The sequence below is a fragment of the Thamnophis elegans genome, chromosome 16 (assembly GCF_009769535.1).
Source record: "Thamnophis elegans isolate rThaEle1 chromosome 16, rThaEle1.pri, whole genome shotgun sequence".
NCBI classification, from domain to species: Eukaryota; Metazoa; Chordata; class Lepidosauria; order Squamata; family Colubridae; genus Thamnophis; species Thamnophis elegans.
Window position 1 is genome coordinate 8,649,409 of NC_045556.1, and position 12,094 is coordinate 8,661,502.

The 12,094-nt window shown below is 48.5% G+C and overlaps 1 protein-coding gene across 1 annotated transcript in view; it reads left to right on the forward strand.

Moving 5' to 3' along the window:
- The first annotated feature begins 2,165 nt into the window (after positions 1-2,165).
- The window catches only part of GLDN (gliomedin), a 29,532-nt gene continuing 19,603 nt past the window's right edge, over positions 2,166-12,094 (forward strand). The window contains exons 1-4 of the mRNA XM_032233136.1: positions 2,166-2,537; positions 9,535-9,586; positions 10,437-10,454; positions 11,645-11,743. Of these exons, the coding sequence (XP_032089027.1) occupies positions 2,166-2,537; positions 9,535-9,586; positions 10,437-10,454; positions 11,645-11,743 (541 nt within the window). The remainder of the gene's footprint in view (positions 2,538-9,534; positions 9,587-10,436; positions 10,455-11,644; positions 11,744-12,094) is intronic.

Genomic DNA, 12,094 nt, shown 5'->3' on the forward strand with positions numbered 1-12,094 from the left:
CGAGGTGGGTAAAATGAGGGCCCACATTGTTGGGGGCAAGAGGCTGACTCTGTAAACCGCTTAAAGAGGGCTGTAAAAACACTGCAAAGTGGTATATAAGCCTAAATGCTAGCTCTATCTCACCTAGAGACTCACAAATGACCCACGCATGATGGCTGGGCTTAGATATTACGCCAGTCCAAAGCCGCGTTGGCTTATTTAAGATCCAGTGTCTGTTTGGGTCCAACCTTAAACTCGCTGTTGGTTCACTCACAACGGTCCTTCCATCCGCAGAACGAACCACCACACCTTTTTAAATAGCTCAGCTCTTCCTGGGCCTGGCACAGATGGAGGCTTCAATGCGGCTTGCCTCCTGCTATGCTCCAAATGCTTATGCTTCAAACGATTGAGGATCTTTCCTTTCGGCTCTCTGTTCCCGCACCCTTAACGTAAAGTCAGCGCCGTTCGAACCTGGGATCTATTTCTCAGCGGCCACAGAAGATGAGATCCTGCTTGTGGAAGAGAAAGGGGAATCAGCTAAGGCATTGTTTCAGTTTTTGTAATCTATGGAAAGGTGAGGGGGGGGAACCAATCAGCGCATTGTGTCCTGCTTCTCTTCTTCCCCTGTAGCAAATAATAATAAAAGGAGAATATTTGTAGCTCAGGGTTGAGATGAAGGGTCCTTGGTGCTCTCTGAGCTTGGTGGTTTTCTTGCAGACGTTTCATGAACCCAACTAGGTAACATCATCAGTGCAATCCCAAAGGTGCTTTTTCAAGAAGCCACTGGAAGCCTTCTGGTTTTTCTCTGAAGAGGTTTCGCTTCTCATCCAAGAAGCTTCCTCAGCTCTGACGGGATGGTGGGGAATGGTTTATATTGTCTTGTTTTTCTTTGAAGAGGTTTCGCTTCTCATCCACGAAGCTTCTTCGGCTCTGAGAAATGAAACGCCTTCAAAGAAGGAAGTCCAGTTGCCTCTTGAAAAAGCACCTTTGGGTTAACAACCATGATCTGGATGTGACTGAGAATCTCCATAGACAATCATCAGTGCTACATTCCCTGGCACCTAGTTTGGGCCATGAGATCTCTGCCAGAAAACAAGCAAGCTCAGAGAGCACCAAGGACCCCACAGTTTTTTTCTTCTTCTTCTTCCTCCTCCTCCTCCTCCTCCTCCTCCTCCTCCTCCTCCTCCTCCTCCTCCAAGTACTGATGATGTTACCTAGTTGGGTCATGAAACCTTGGCCAGAAAAGAAGCAAGCTCAGAGAGCACCAAGGACCCCACAGTTTTCCTCCTCCTCCTCCTCCTCCTCCTCCTCCTCCTCCTCCTCCATCAAGTACTGATGATGTTACCTAGTTGGGTCATGAAACCTCTGCCAGAAAACAAGCAAGCTCAGAGAGCACCAAGGACCTCACAGTTTTCCTCCTCCTCCTCCTCCTCCTCCTCCTCCTCCTCCTCCTCCTCCTCCTCCTCCAAGTACTGATGATGTTACCTAGTTGGGTCATGAAACGTCTGCTAGAAAACCACCAAGCTCAGAGAGCACCAAAGACCCCACAGTTTTCCTCCTCCTCCTCCTCCTCCTCCTCCTCCTCTTCCTCCTCCTCCTCTTCCTCCTCCTCCTCCTCCTGATGATGTTACCTAGTTGGGTCATGAAACGTCTGCTAGAAAACCACCAAGCTCAGAGAGCACCAAGGAGCCCTCATTTCAACCCCCAGCTACAAATATTCCCCTTTTATTAGCTTGCTACAGGAATCCTTCCCACTCTGCTCTGAGGAGGTTTGCTTAGTTGCGGGCTTTGGTCCGGGTCAAGTCCCCATCCCCGGCGACTCCCAAACCGGCGCTTAGCGTGCGCGGACCCCGTTCCTAGAAACCCCACTCCTTCAGCAAAGCCTGGTTTACAGCGCCGGTCAGGATCGCTTTTCACCCTTATCCAAGTTCTCCGTGGAGCAGCCGGACTTTGGCTCCCCAAGCGCTGCGGAGCCCCCGGTCCTGTCAGCCGGGAAGAGACGTGGGTTGCCGGGCATCCGTGCCCGCTCCCTGCCTGTCTCCAAACCCCCCGGCCGGGGCTCCTGGCACCCGGGTGACTCAGCCGCCCACGGGCCAGAAGAGCCGCCCCGAGGCCGAGCCGCAAAGAGCAGCAGCAGCAGCCCCGGGACGCGCAAACAGCCTCTCTGCCCGGGCCAAAGCAGGGCGATGCGGGGCGAAGGAGGCGGCAGCGGCGGGGCTGGCCGGGCGCTGCGCTGCGCTCTGGCCGCGGCCGGCTTGATCTCGGCGCTGAGCGCCGTCGGGACCCTCTTCCTGCTGGCTCAGTGGCGGGAGCTGAGCGCGGCGTTGCGGGAGCTGCAGGAGGAGGCGAGGCAGCTGCGGGCGGCGCCGGCAGCCGGGGGTCCCGCGGCCGCGCTCCAGGCCTGGCTGGCGCCCATCGCTCCCACCGACGGCCCACCGATGGCTGGCCGGGCCAAGCGGAGCCAGCAGCAGCAGCAGCGGCGGCGCGGCCTCGCCAAGGGTCACCTGCGAGCGGAGAGCGAGGAGATGCTGATGCTGATGACTTACTCCATGGTGCCGGTAGGGGGCGCTGGGAGAAGGCGCGAGGGTGGGGGTAGGGGGGCAGTGGTCAAATTCAAATGCCGGTTCTGAGTGGGCGTGGCTTGGTGGGCGTGGCGTGGCTTGGTGGGCGTGGCAGGGAAAGGATGCTGCAACTCTCCATTCCCACCCACTTCGGGGGAAGGATACTGCAAAGTCTCCATTCCCACCCACTTCGGGGGAAGGATACTGCAAACTCTCCACTCCCTCCCCACTGGGGGGGGGGGGGAGGATACTGCAAACTCTCCATTCCTACCCACTTCGGGGGAAGGATACTGCAAACTTCCATTCCCACCCATTCCAGGGGAAGGATACTGCAAACTCTCCATTCCCTGCCCACTCCGGGGGAAGGATACTGCAAACTCTCCATTCCCTGCCCACTCCGGGGGAAGGATACTGCAAACTCTCCATTCCAACCCACTCTGGGGGAAAGATACTGCAAACTCTCACTCCCTCCCCACTCCGGGGAAAGGATACTGCAAACTCTACATTCCCACCCACTTTGGGGGAAGGATACTGCAAACTTCCATTCCCACCCATTCCAGGGGAAGGATGCTGCAAACTCTCCATTCCCACCCATTTCGGGGGAAGGATACTGCAAATTTCCATTCCCACCCACTCCGGGGGAAGGATACTGCAAACTTCCATTCCCACCCATTCCAGGGGAAGGATACTGCAAACTCTCCATTCCCACAGTCCCAAAGCTGCTAATAGATCGGTTTTCCTTTCACTCTGCCTGGCGGGCGACTGTTGCCGACCCTGCCATCTCTTGTGTAGGGATGGGGGGAATTGCTCAAGGCATCTGGACAGCTCTGGGACCAATTCCAGCGTTCTCCAACTGAATCAGTTCCAGGTTTAAAACTGGGTGTTTCTGAACTAAGGGGAAGAACTTTTGCTTTTGGACCAGTTTCAATTAGGTCAACCCAGGATTTTGCAGTATCCTTTCCCTGGAGTGGGGAGGGAATGGGGATTTTGCAGTATCCTTTCCCTGGAGTGGGGAGGGAATGGGGATTTTGCAGTATCCTTTCCCTGGAGTGGGGAGGGAATGGGGATTTTGCAGTATCCTTTCCCTGGAGTGGAGGGAATGGGGATTTTGCAGTATCCTTCTCCTGGAGTGGGGAGGGAATGGAGATTTTGCAGTATCCTTTCCCTGGAGTGGGGAGGGAATGGGGATTTTGCAGTATCCTTTCCCTGGAGTGGGGAGGGAATGGGGATTTTGCAGTATCCTTTCCCTGGAGTGGAGGGAATGGGGATTTTGCAGTATCCTTTCCCTGGAGTGGAGGGAATGGGGATTTTGCAGTATCCTTCTCCTGGAGTGGGGAGGGAATGGGGATTTTGCAGTATCCTTTCCCTGGAGTGGGGAGGGAATGGGGATTTTGCAGTATCCTTTCCCTGGAGTGGGGAGGGAATGGGGATTTTGCAGTATCCTTTCCCTGGAGTGGAGGGAATGGGGATTTTGCAGTATCCTTCTCCTGGAGTGGGGAGGGAATGGAGATTTTGCAGTATCCTTTCCCTGCCACTGCCATCAAGCCCCGCCCATAGAACCAGTAGTAAAAAAAATGAATTTCATCACTTGGTCGTCCACTGCCTTCTAACCTTGGCAATATCAGGGGATAGTAGAATAGAAGACAAAGATTTGGAGAAGACCACAAAGTATCCAGATCTGAATGGAAATGGAAAAATTATGGGATAAACTGACCATGGTGTCCCAGTGGTTATTGACACATTGGGTGCCATACTAAAAATATCTTATAAAAAGGATGTAAAACCTTGGCAACTTTTAAGACTTGTGGACTTCAGCTCCCAGAATTCCCCAGTTGGCCATGAGGTCCACAGGTCTTAACATTGCCAAGGTTGGACGCCCCTGTCTTAGACAACACTTAGAAAATCTGTGCATTGACAATGTTTCCACCTGCCCATTGCAACATCGCACATGGCTTGAATCCAGAGGTGGGTTCCTACCAGTTTGCACCTATTCGGTAGAACCGGTTCGTCAAATCTACCGAACCGGTTAGAAGAGGTTCCACCAGTGGACCTGGAAAGCAGGCCACACCTACAGAAGAGCTTCCCAATTTTTTTGAAACCCACCACTGGTCCTTGGATATGATTATTCTACACTATCATGCTCCTATTTATAAAACTCAGTGCCTCTGTGAAAGGTAAGGGTGACTGCTGCGTTTGTGGTGCAATCAGAACATTGCGTGTGTTGAAGTTGTTTTAACGCAAACCAAAGATGCCTTTTAAAAAACAAGTTTACATCATATTCTTAGACATTTAGCTATGATCTTTGGACCAAAGCTGAAGAAGCTTCTTGGATGAGAAGCGAAATGTCTTCAAAGAAAACCCTCAAAAGCCCAGTTGACTCTTGACAAAAGCACCTTTGGGACAACCATGGATGACCAAGAACCTCCATAGACATTTAGCTCCTACGCTTGTGCTTCATCCCAAAGCAACGGGATCGTAGGATGAAGCTGGCCTCCACCATTTTTGACGTTGCCTCTTTTCTTGTCTTTTCAATAGCAGTTTTTGGACTGGATCTTAGGAAGAAGATAAATGCCAGAACAAAGGAAAATTAAGAGCCTTTTCTAGCTTGGTCTGTCTCTGCCAAAGCAATGTGAGAAAGATGCACCCTCCTTTCTGTTGTTTCTCTTAATGACTCACAGCATCCTCATTCTCTTTTTTTTTATTTTTTGGTGCAATAAGCCAGCAATTAATCTCTCTTTAAACCTTGCTGTGTGTTTGTGGGGGAAAAGAAAGGCATAGGGTGTCCCTGTCTTCACAATCAAGCGTGCTTTGAGACTGGAGGATGGTGGAATAGGAAACAAAACAGAAAAATTCAAAATCGGTATGATTAACCATTGTGGATAAAGTGAGTGCAGAAGGAACACATTGGACATTCGAGGATTCAACATCCATCCACACTGCTGCTACCATTCATTTTTCTCATTCACTCAATCATGAATGCATAATCATTTCCCCCCCCCCCTAAGCTACCCACAGTCCAAGATTCTGACGCAGGTTTGGGCTCTCCATGAATGACGAACGTTGGAGGACCCCACTGCTTTGATCTGCTGATTTTCCCAGCCAGTTTTCTCAATCATATTACATTGTCTTCTTTCTGGGTAGAGAACTGGAGTCCAAGGAGGCTAATATTCCATTCTTACCTGTGGCTCGCAGATGGGTGTCTCCTTAATTGCGCAATGTTGGAGCTGTGTGGTCCTACAAGCTTCCATGTTGGGAGATCTACATGGAGATGGGCATCTTTTTCAAGGTTGAACTCTGGTGCTGGAGAAGACTCCTGCGAGTCCCTTGGACTGCAAGGCAATCCTAGAAGAGATCAACCCTGACTGCTCTTCAGAAGGCCTGATCCTGAAGAGGAAACTCAAATACTTTGACCACCTGATGAGAAGGAAGGACTCCCTGGAGAAGAGCCTCATACTGGGAATGATTGAGGGCAAAAGAAGGGTTCCACTACAAAACTGCGTTCGACTAAACCGCGCTTGACGAAACCGCATAGCTGACGTCATCAACAGCGCGACAACAGCGCGGAGACAGAGGCACGCTGTAAACGCTAAACCTAAAATTAACCCCTAAACCTAAACCTAACCCCCTAAACCTAACCCTAAACCTAACCCTTAACCTAACCCTAAACCTAACCCTAAACCTAACCCTTAACCTAACCCTAACCCTAACCCTAACCTTAAACCTAACCTTAAACCTAACCCTTAACCTAACCCTAACCCTAACCCTAACCCTAACCCTTAACCTAACCCTTAACCTAACCCTAAACCTAATCCTAACCCTTAACCTAACCCTAAACCTAACCCTAACCCTTAACCTAACCCTAACCCTAACCCTAACCCTAAAGCTAACCCTAAACCTAACCCTTACCTTAAGTTGAATCGGCTTGTTTTCAAAGCGCTATTTAAAGCGCCCTTCTTTCTCTGCGCTCGCTGTTGTTGCCCTGCTGATGACGTCAGTGACGCGGTTTAATCGGGCGCGGCTTAGTCGAGCGCGGTTTTGTCGTGCCACGCAAAAGAAGAAGGGGACGACAGAGAATGAGGTGGCTGAATGGAGTCACCGAAGCAGTAGACGTGAGCTTAAATGGACTCCAGAGGATGGTAGAGGACAGGAAGGCCTGGAGGAACTTTGTCCATGGGGTCGCGATGGGTCGGACACGACTAACAACAAATCAATATTAAGAGCCTCTATTCTACTGTTTCTCTTTAGGTTGCAAGCTTTACCAATCAAAATTAAGGACCTCTGTTCTACTACTTTCCCCTAGGTTGCAAGCTTGCAGTGGCAAAGAATGGGTTAATTGGAGGTTACAAGACACTATGCTCTTAGCCACAACCACACAAGTGACAACAGTGGATAGATTTTTATATGCTTGGCCTGGGCAGAGTATGGGAAGTAGATTGTCCTTAATCACTAATGACTGATTTTAAAACAATCTGATTTTCTTTGCCTGGTCTCTCAGGGAAGGTCAACCTGTGGCCTCAATTTAAAAGCTAGTCTGGGTCACATCTTGGAAGACAGGCTCCATTAGTCATCCTCTGGGACATTGCATTTTTTCCTAAGTGTAAGCAATATTGTTTGCACGAAGAACAGTATCATTCTCTTCCTGAAGGTCTCATCCGATCCTCCTGTGGTGGCCATGAATGGGAAAAATAATAATAATAAGATTTTAGAAACCTTTCCCCCTCATTGCCAACATGATGCAGTAATTCTACATTGAGAAGACTGCCAGAGCTTTAAGGCTCACAAAAATCTTAAAATTGTGCTTGCTAGGAATTTTAAAAAAAGGGACACAGTGGCTCAGCGGCTAAGACGCTGAGCTTGTTGACCAGAAAGGTCGGCAGTTCAGAAGTTCGAATCCCTAGTGCTGCATAATGGAGTGACCTCCCGTGACTTGTCCCAGCTTCTGCCGACCTAGCAGTTCGAAACATGTAAAAATGCAAGTAGAAAAAAAGGAACCACCTTTGGTGGGAAGGTCACAGCGCTCCATGCGCCTTCAGCATTGAGTCATGCCACATGACCACAGAGATGTCTTCGGACAGTGCTGGCTCTTCGGCTTTGAAATGGAGATGAGCACCGCCCCCTGGAGTCGGGAGCGGCTAGCACATATGTGTGAGGGGAACCTTTATCTTTAGTTTAGGAATTTAAATTAAGAGGAAATGTGTTAAATGTAGGCATGTGTCTTTCACTTTCCTTGCTTCACCCATAAGGTGCAAAACAGGAGTATGAAAACATCACAAGATTACAATCCCAGATCTACAATTGTTAATATTATTTCAACCTTCCTGTCCTCTACCATCCTCTGGAGTCCATTTAAGCTCACACCTACTGCTTCAGTGACTCCATCCAGCCACCTCATCCTCTGTCGTCCCCATCTTCTTTTGCCTTCAATTTTTCCCAGCATTAAACTCTTCTCCAGGGAGTTCTTCCTTCTCATTAGAGAAAGTATTTGAGTTTCAGAAGATGATAGATACATACATCCATAGATAGATACAGTAGGTAGGTAGGTAGGTAGGTAGGTAGGTAGGTAGGTAGGTAGGTAGGTGGATAGATAGATAGATAGATAGATAGATAGATAGATAGATAGATAGATAAATAGATAGATAGATAGATATGGTAGGTAGGTAGGTAGGTAGGTAGGTAGGTAGGTAGGTGGATAGATAGATAGATTGATATTTGTAGATTTTTGTAGATTTTATTAATATTTGTAGGCCGCCCTTTTCCCTGAGGGGACTCAGGGCGGCTCACATAAAATCGGGGAAGGGGAATACAGACATTAAGATAAGACATATAATAAAATAGTAAACAACATACATTCATCATTCGGGAGGGGAACTATCCTTGTCCCCAGGCCTGACGGGCGAGCCAGTTCTTCAAGGCTGTGCGGAAGGCCTGGACGGTGGCGAGGGTGCGAATCTCTACGGGGAGCTCGTTCCAAAGGGTCGGGGCTACTACTGAGAAGGCCCTCCTCCTTGTAGTTGCCAGCCGACACTGGCTGGCCGATGGTATACGGAGGAGGCCTAATCTATGTGATCTTATTGGTCGCAGGGATGTAATTGGCAGAAGGCGGTCTCTCAAGTATCCAGATCCACTGCCATGTAGGGCTTTATGGGTGACTAATAGCACCTTGAAGCGCATCCGGAGATCGACAGGTAGCCAGCGCAGCTCGCGGAGGATAGGTGTTATGCGGGTGAACCGAGGTGCACCCACAATCACTCGCGCGGCCGCATTCTGTACTAGCTGAAGTCGCCGGATGCTCTGATATGGTAGATAGATAGATAGATAGATAGATAGATAGATAGATAGATAGATAAATAGATAGATAGATAGATAGATAGATAGATAGATAGATAGATATGGTAGGTAGGTAGGTAGGTAGGTAGATAGATTGATTGATTGATATGGTAGATAGATAGATAGATAGATAGATAGATAGATAGATAGATAGATAGATAGATAGATAGATAGATAGATAGATATGGTAGGTAGGTAGGTAGGTAGGTAGGTAGGTAGGTAGGTGGATGGATGGATGGATAGAGATAGCTTCTGTGACTACATCCAGCCACCTCCTTCTCTGTCATCCCTTTCTTCTTTTGCCCCCCATCATTCCTAGCATGAGGCTCTTCTCCAGGGAGTCCTTCCTTCTCATTAGATGGCCAAAGTATTTGAGTTTCATCTTCACGATCTGGCCTTCTAAAGAGCAGTCAGGGTTGATCTCCTCTAGGATGGACCGGTTTGATCGCCTTGCAGTTCAAGGGGCTCGCAGGAGTCTTCTCCAGCACCATAGTCCAAAGGTCTCCATCCTTTGATGCTCAGCCTTCCTTATGGTCCAACTTTCACAGCCGTACTTTGCAACTGGGAAAACCACAGTGTTCAGTGTTAGGAATCCAAATTTAAATTCTCTAAAATGTCTGCAGTCCTGTGCAAGGCAGGTGACCTCTGAAATGTCTTCTTGTTTTAGGTCCGGGTACTGCTTGAGTTGTGCAACAGCACAAAAGGAGTGTGTTTAACAGGTAAGAGCGTCGACGATGGCCTTGAAGGAAAGAGTTAATTTCCCTTGGATGTGTGTCCTGCTCCATCCGCATCTAATTCAAAGATGGTTAACACTATGTCCTCAGCTTGAGTGGATAAGGTGTATTGAGCCGAGGTGGCGCAGTGGTTAGGGTGCAATACTGCAGGCCACTTCATCTGACTGTTATCTGCACTTCAACGGTTCTAATCTCACTGGCTCAAGGTTGACTCAGCCTTCCATCCTTCCAAGGTGGGTGAAATGAGGACCCAGACTGTGGGGGCAATATGCTGACTCTGTAAACCGCTTAGAGAGGGTGGTATATAAGTCTAAGCGGTATGAAGCGGTATATAAGTCTAACTGCTATTGCTATTGCTACCCAGTGTCTAAATGGCTCTGGAACCTGGTTGTTCTCATTAAAACATTTCCTTTGTTTTCCGTAAGATGTTGGCTTAGTTCTACATCTAAGCTTTGCACTTTTGGTTTAGTAGCCAGTTAGGCCATGGCTTAGCCATTAAAGATGCTGAGCAGGTCAGCTGGAAAGCTGACAGCCCAGGTTCAAGACCCGAGTGCCACAGGACAGGGTGAGTTCCTGTGACTTGCTCCAGTTCCCGCAAACCTAGCAGTTTGAAAGCATGCAAATGTGAATAGATAAATAGGTACCACTTCCCGTTCCATGCTGTAGAGTCGACCATGGACAATGTCTTCGGACAACGCTGTCTCTCTCAGCTAAGAAATGGAAATAAGCACTGCCCCCTAGAGTCAGACACAACTGGACAGGGGAAATTGTTACCTTTTGCCTTTATCTTATGCTTAGTCTTTATTTGTAATTCTTCGTTTTATTCTCTATTTAGGTCCACCGGGATTGCCAGGTAATATATATTTTCTTTTCTGGCCTTATTGTCTTGGTCTTACTGAAAAAACAAACAAACCGGTATGAAAATTCTCCTCAATTTATCCGGCTCTCTCAGTTTGCTTCTCATTCCTCTACGATTTGCTGACTTTTTAATTGGAAATTTGCTAGAGTTGGCCACTTGGAACTCCCGAATGAGCTCTGGGTGTTAGTAGAATTACAAAAACAAAAAGAAGAATAATGTTATTGAACCATGGTTGGGTTTGATCACAACCAAATCTGCTTTTGGTTTAGTGAAAATCAACCCCTTACAACTGCTGAACCATGGTTGATGGTTTGATGTGCTCCATGTGTAAATCCTATGTGTTTATGCAACATAACAAACCATGGCTTAGCCTGATACAATACTCAGGTGATTGGGGGCCAATGACCTGTTCAAATGACCTTGGTTGTGTTGGTTGTGCCTCTCCCCGCCATGAACTATCATTTGTGAAGCACTAACATGGTCTTAAGGGACACGGTGGCTCAGTGGCTAAAACGCTGAGCTTGTCAATCAGAAAAGTCGGCAGTTCGAATCCCTAGCGCCGTATTACGGAGTGATCTCCTGTTATGAGCCGAGGTGGCGCAGTGGTTAGGGTGCAGTACTGCAGGCCACTTCAGCTGACTGTTATCTGCAGTTCAGCGGTTCTAATCTTACCGGCTCAAGGTTGACTCAGCCTTCCATCCTTCCGAGGTGGGTGAAATGAGGACCCAGACTGTGGGGGCGATATGCTGACTCTGTAAACCGCTTAGAGAGGGCTGAAAGCCCTGTGAAGTGGTATATAAATCTAACTGCTATTGCTATTGCTACTTGTCCCAGCTTCTGCCCACCTAGCAGTTCGAAAGCAAGTAAAAATGCAAGTAGAAAAATAGGGACCACTTTTGGTGGGAAGGTAACAGCGTTCCATGCGCCTTCAGCGTTTAGTCATGCTGGCCACATGACCATGGAGACGTCTTTGGACAGCACTGGCTCTTCGGCTTTGAAACCAAGATGAACACCCCTGCTAGAGTCGGGAACGACTAGCACATATGTGCGAGGGGAAGCTTTACCTTTACCTAACATGATCCTATGAGGATCTTCACTTGGAAATAACTCCTCCTTGTCTTTCAGTATCCAATTTTTCTGTTGAAAAGAGATAAAACACTAAAAATATCCTTTGACTTCATCAGGTTCCTCTGGAATGGATGGATTGCCTGGTTTGAATGGATCTGATGGTGCTCCTGGCATTCCTGGACAAAGAGGTGAACCAGGAAAAAGAGGGAAAACAGGTATACCCACAAAACACGAGGGATGAAATTGAGGAGCCGAGATGGCACAGTGGTTAGGGTGCAGTACTGCAGGCCACTTCAGCTGACTGTTATCTGCAGTTCAGCCGTTCTAATCTCACCGGCTCAAAGGCTGACTCAGCCTTCCATCCTTCCGAGGTGGGTGAAATGAGGACCCAGACTGTGGTGGGCAAGTTGCTGACTCTGTAAACTGCTTAGAGAGGGCTGAAAGCCCTATGAAGGGGTATATAAGTCTAACTGCTATTGCTATTGCTATCTGTCTTCTCTGCTCCAGCCATTGAGAAGTTTCAGGCAAATTATATCTGGTGACTTGATTCCCCAAGCCTAAGAAGG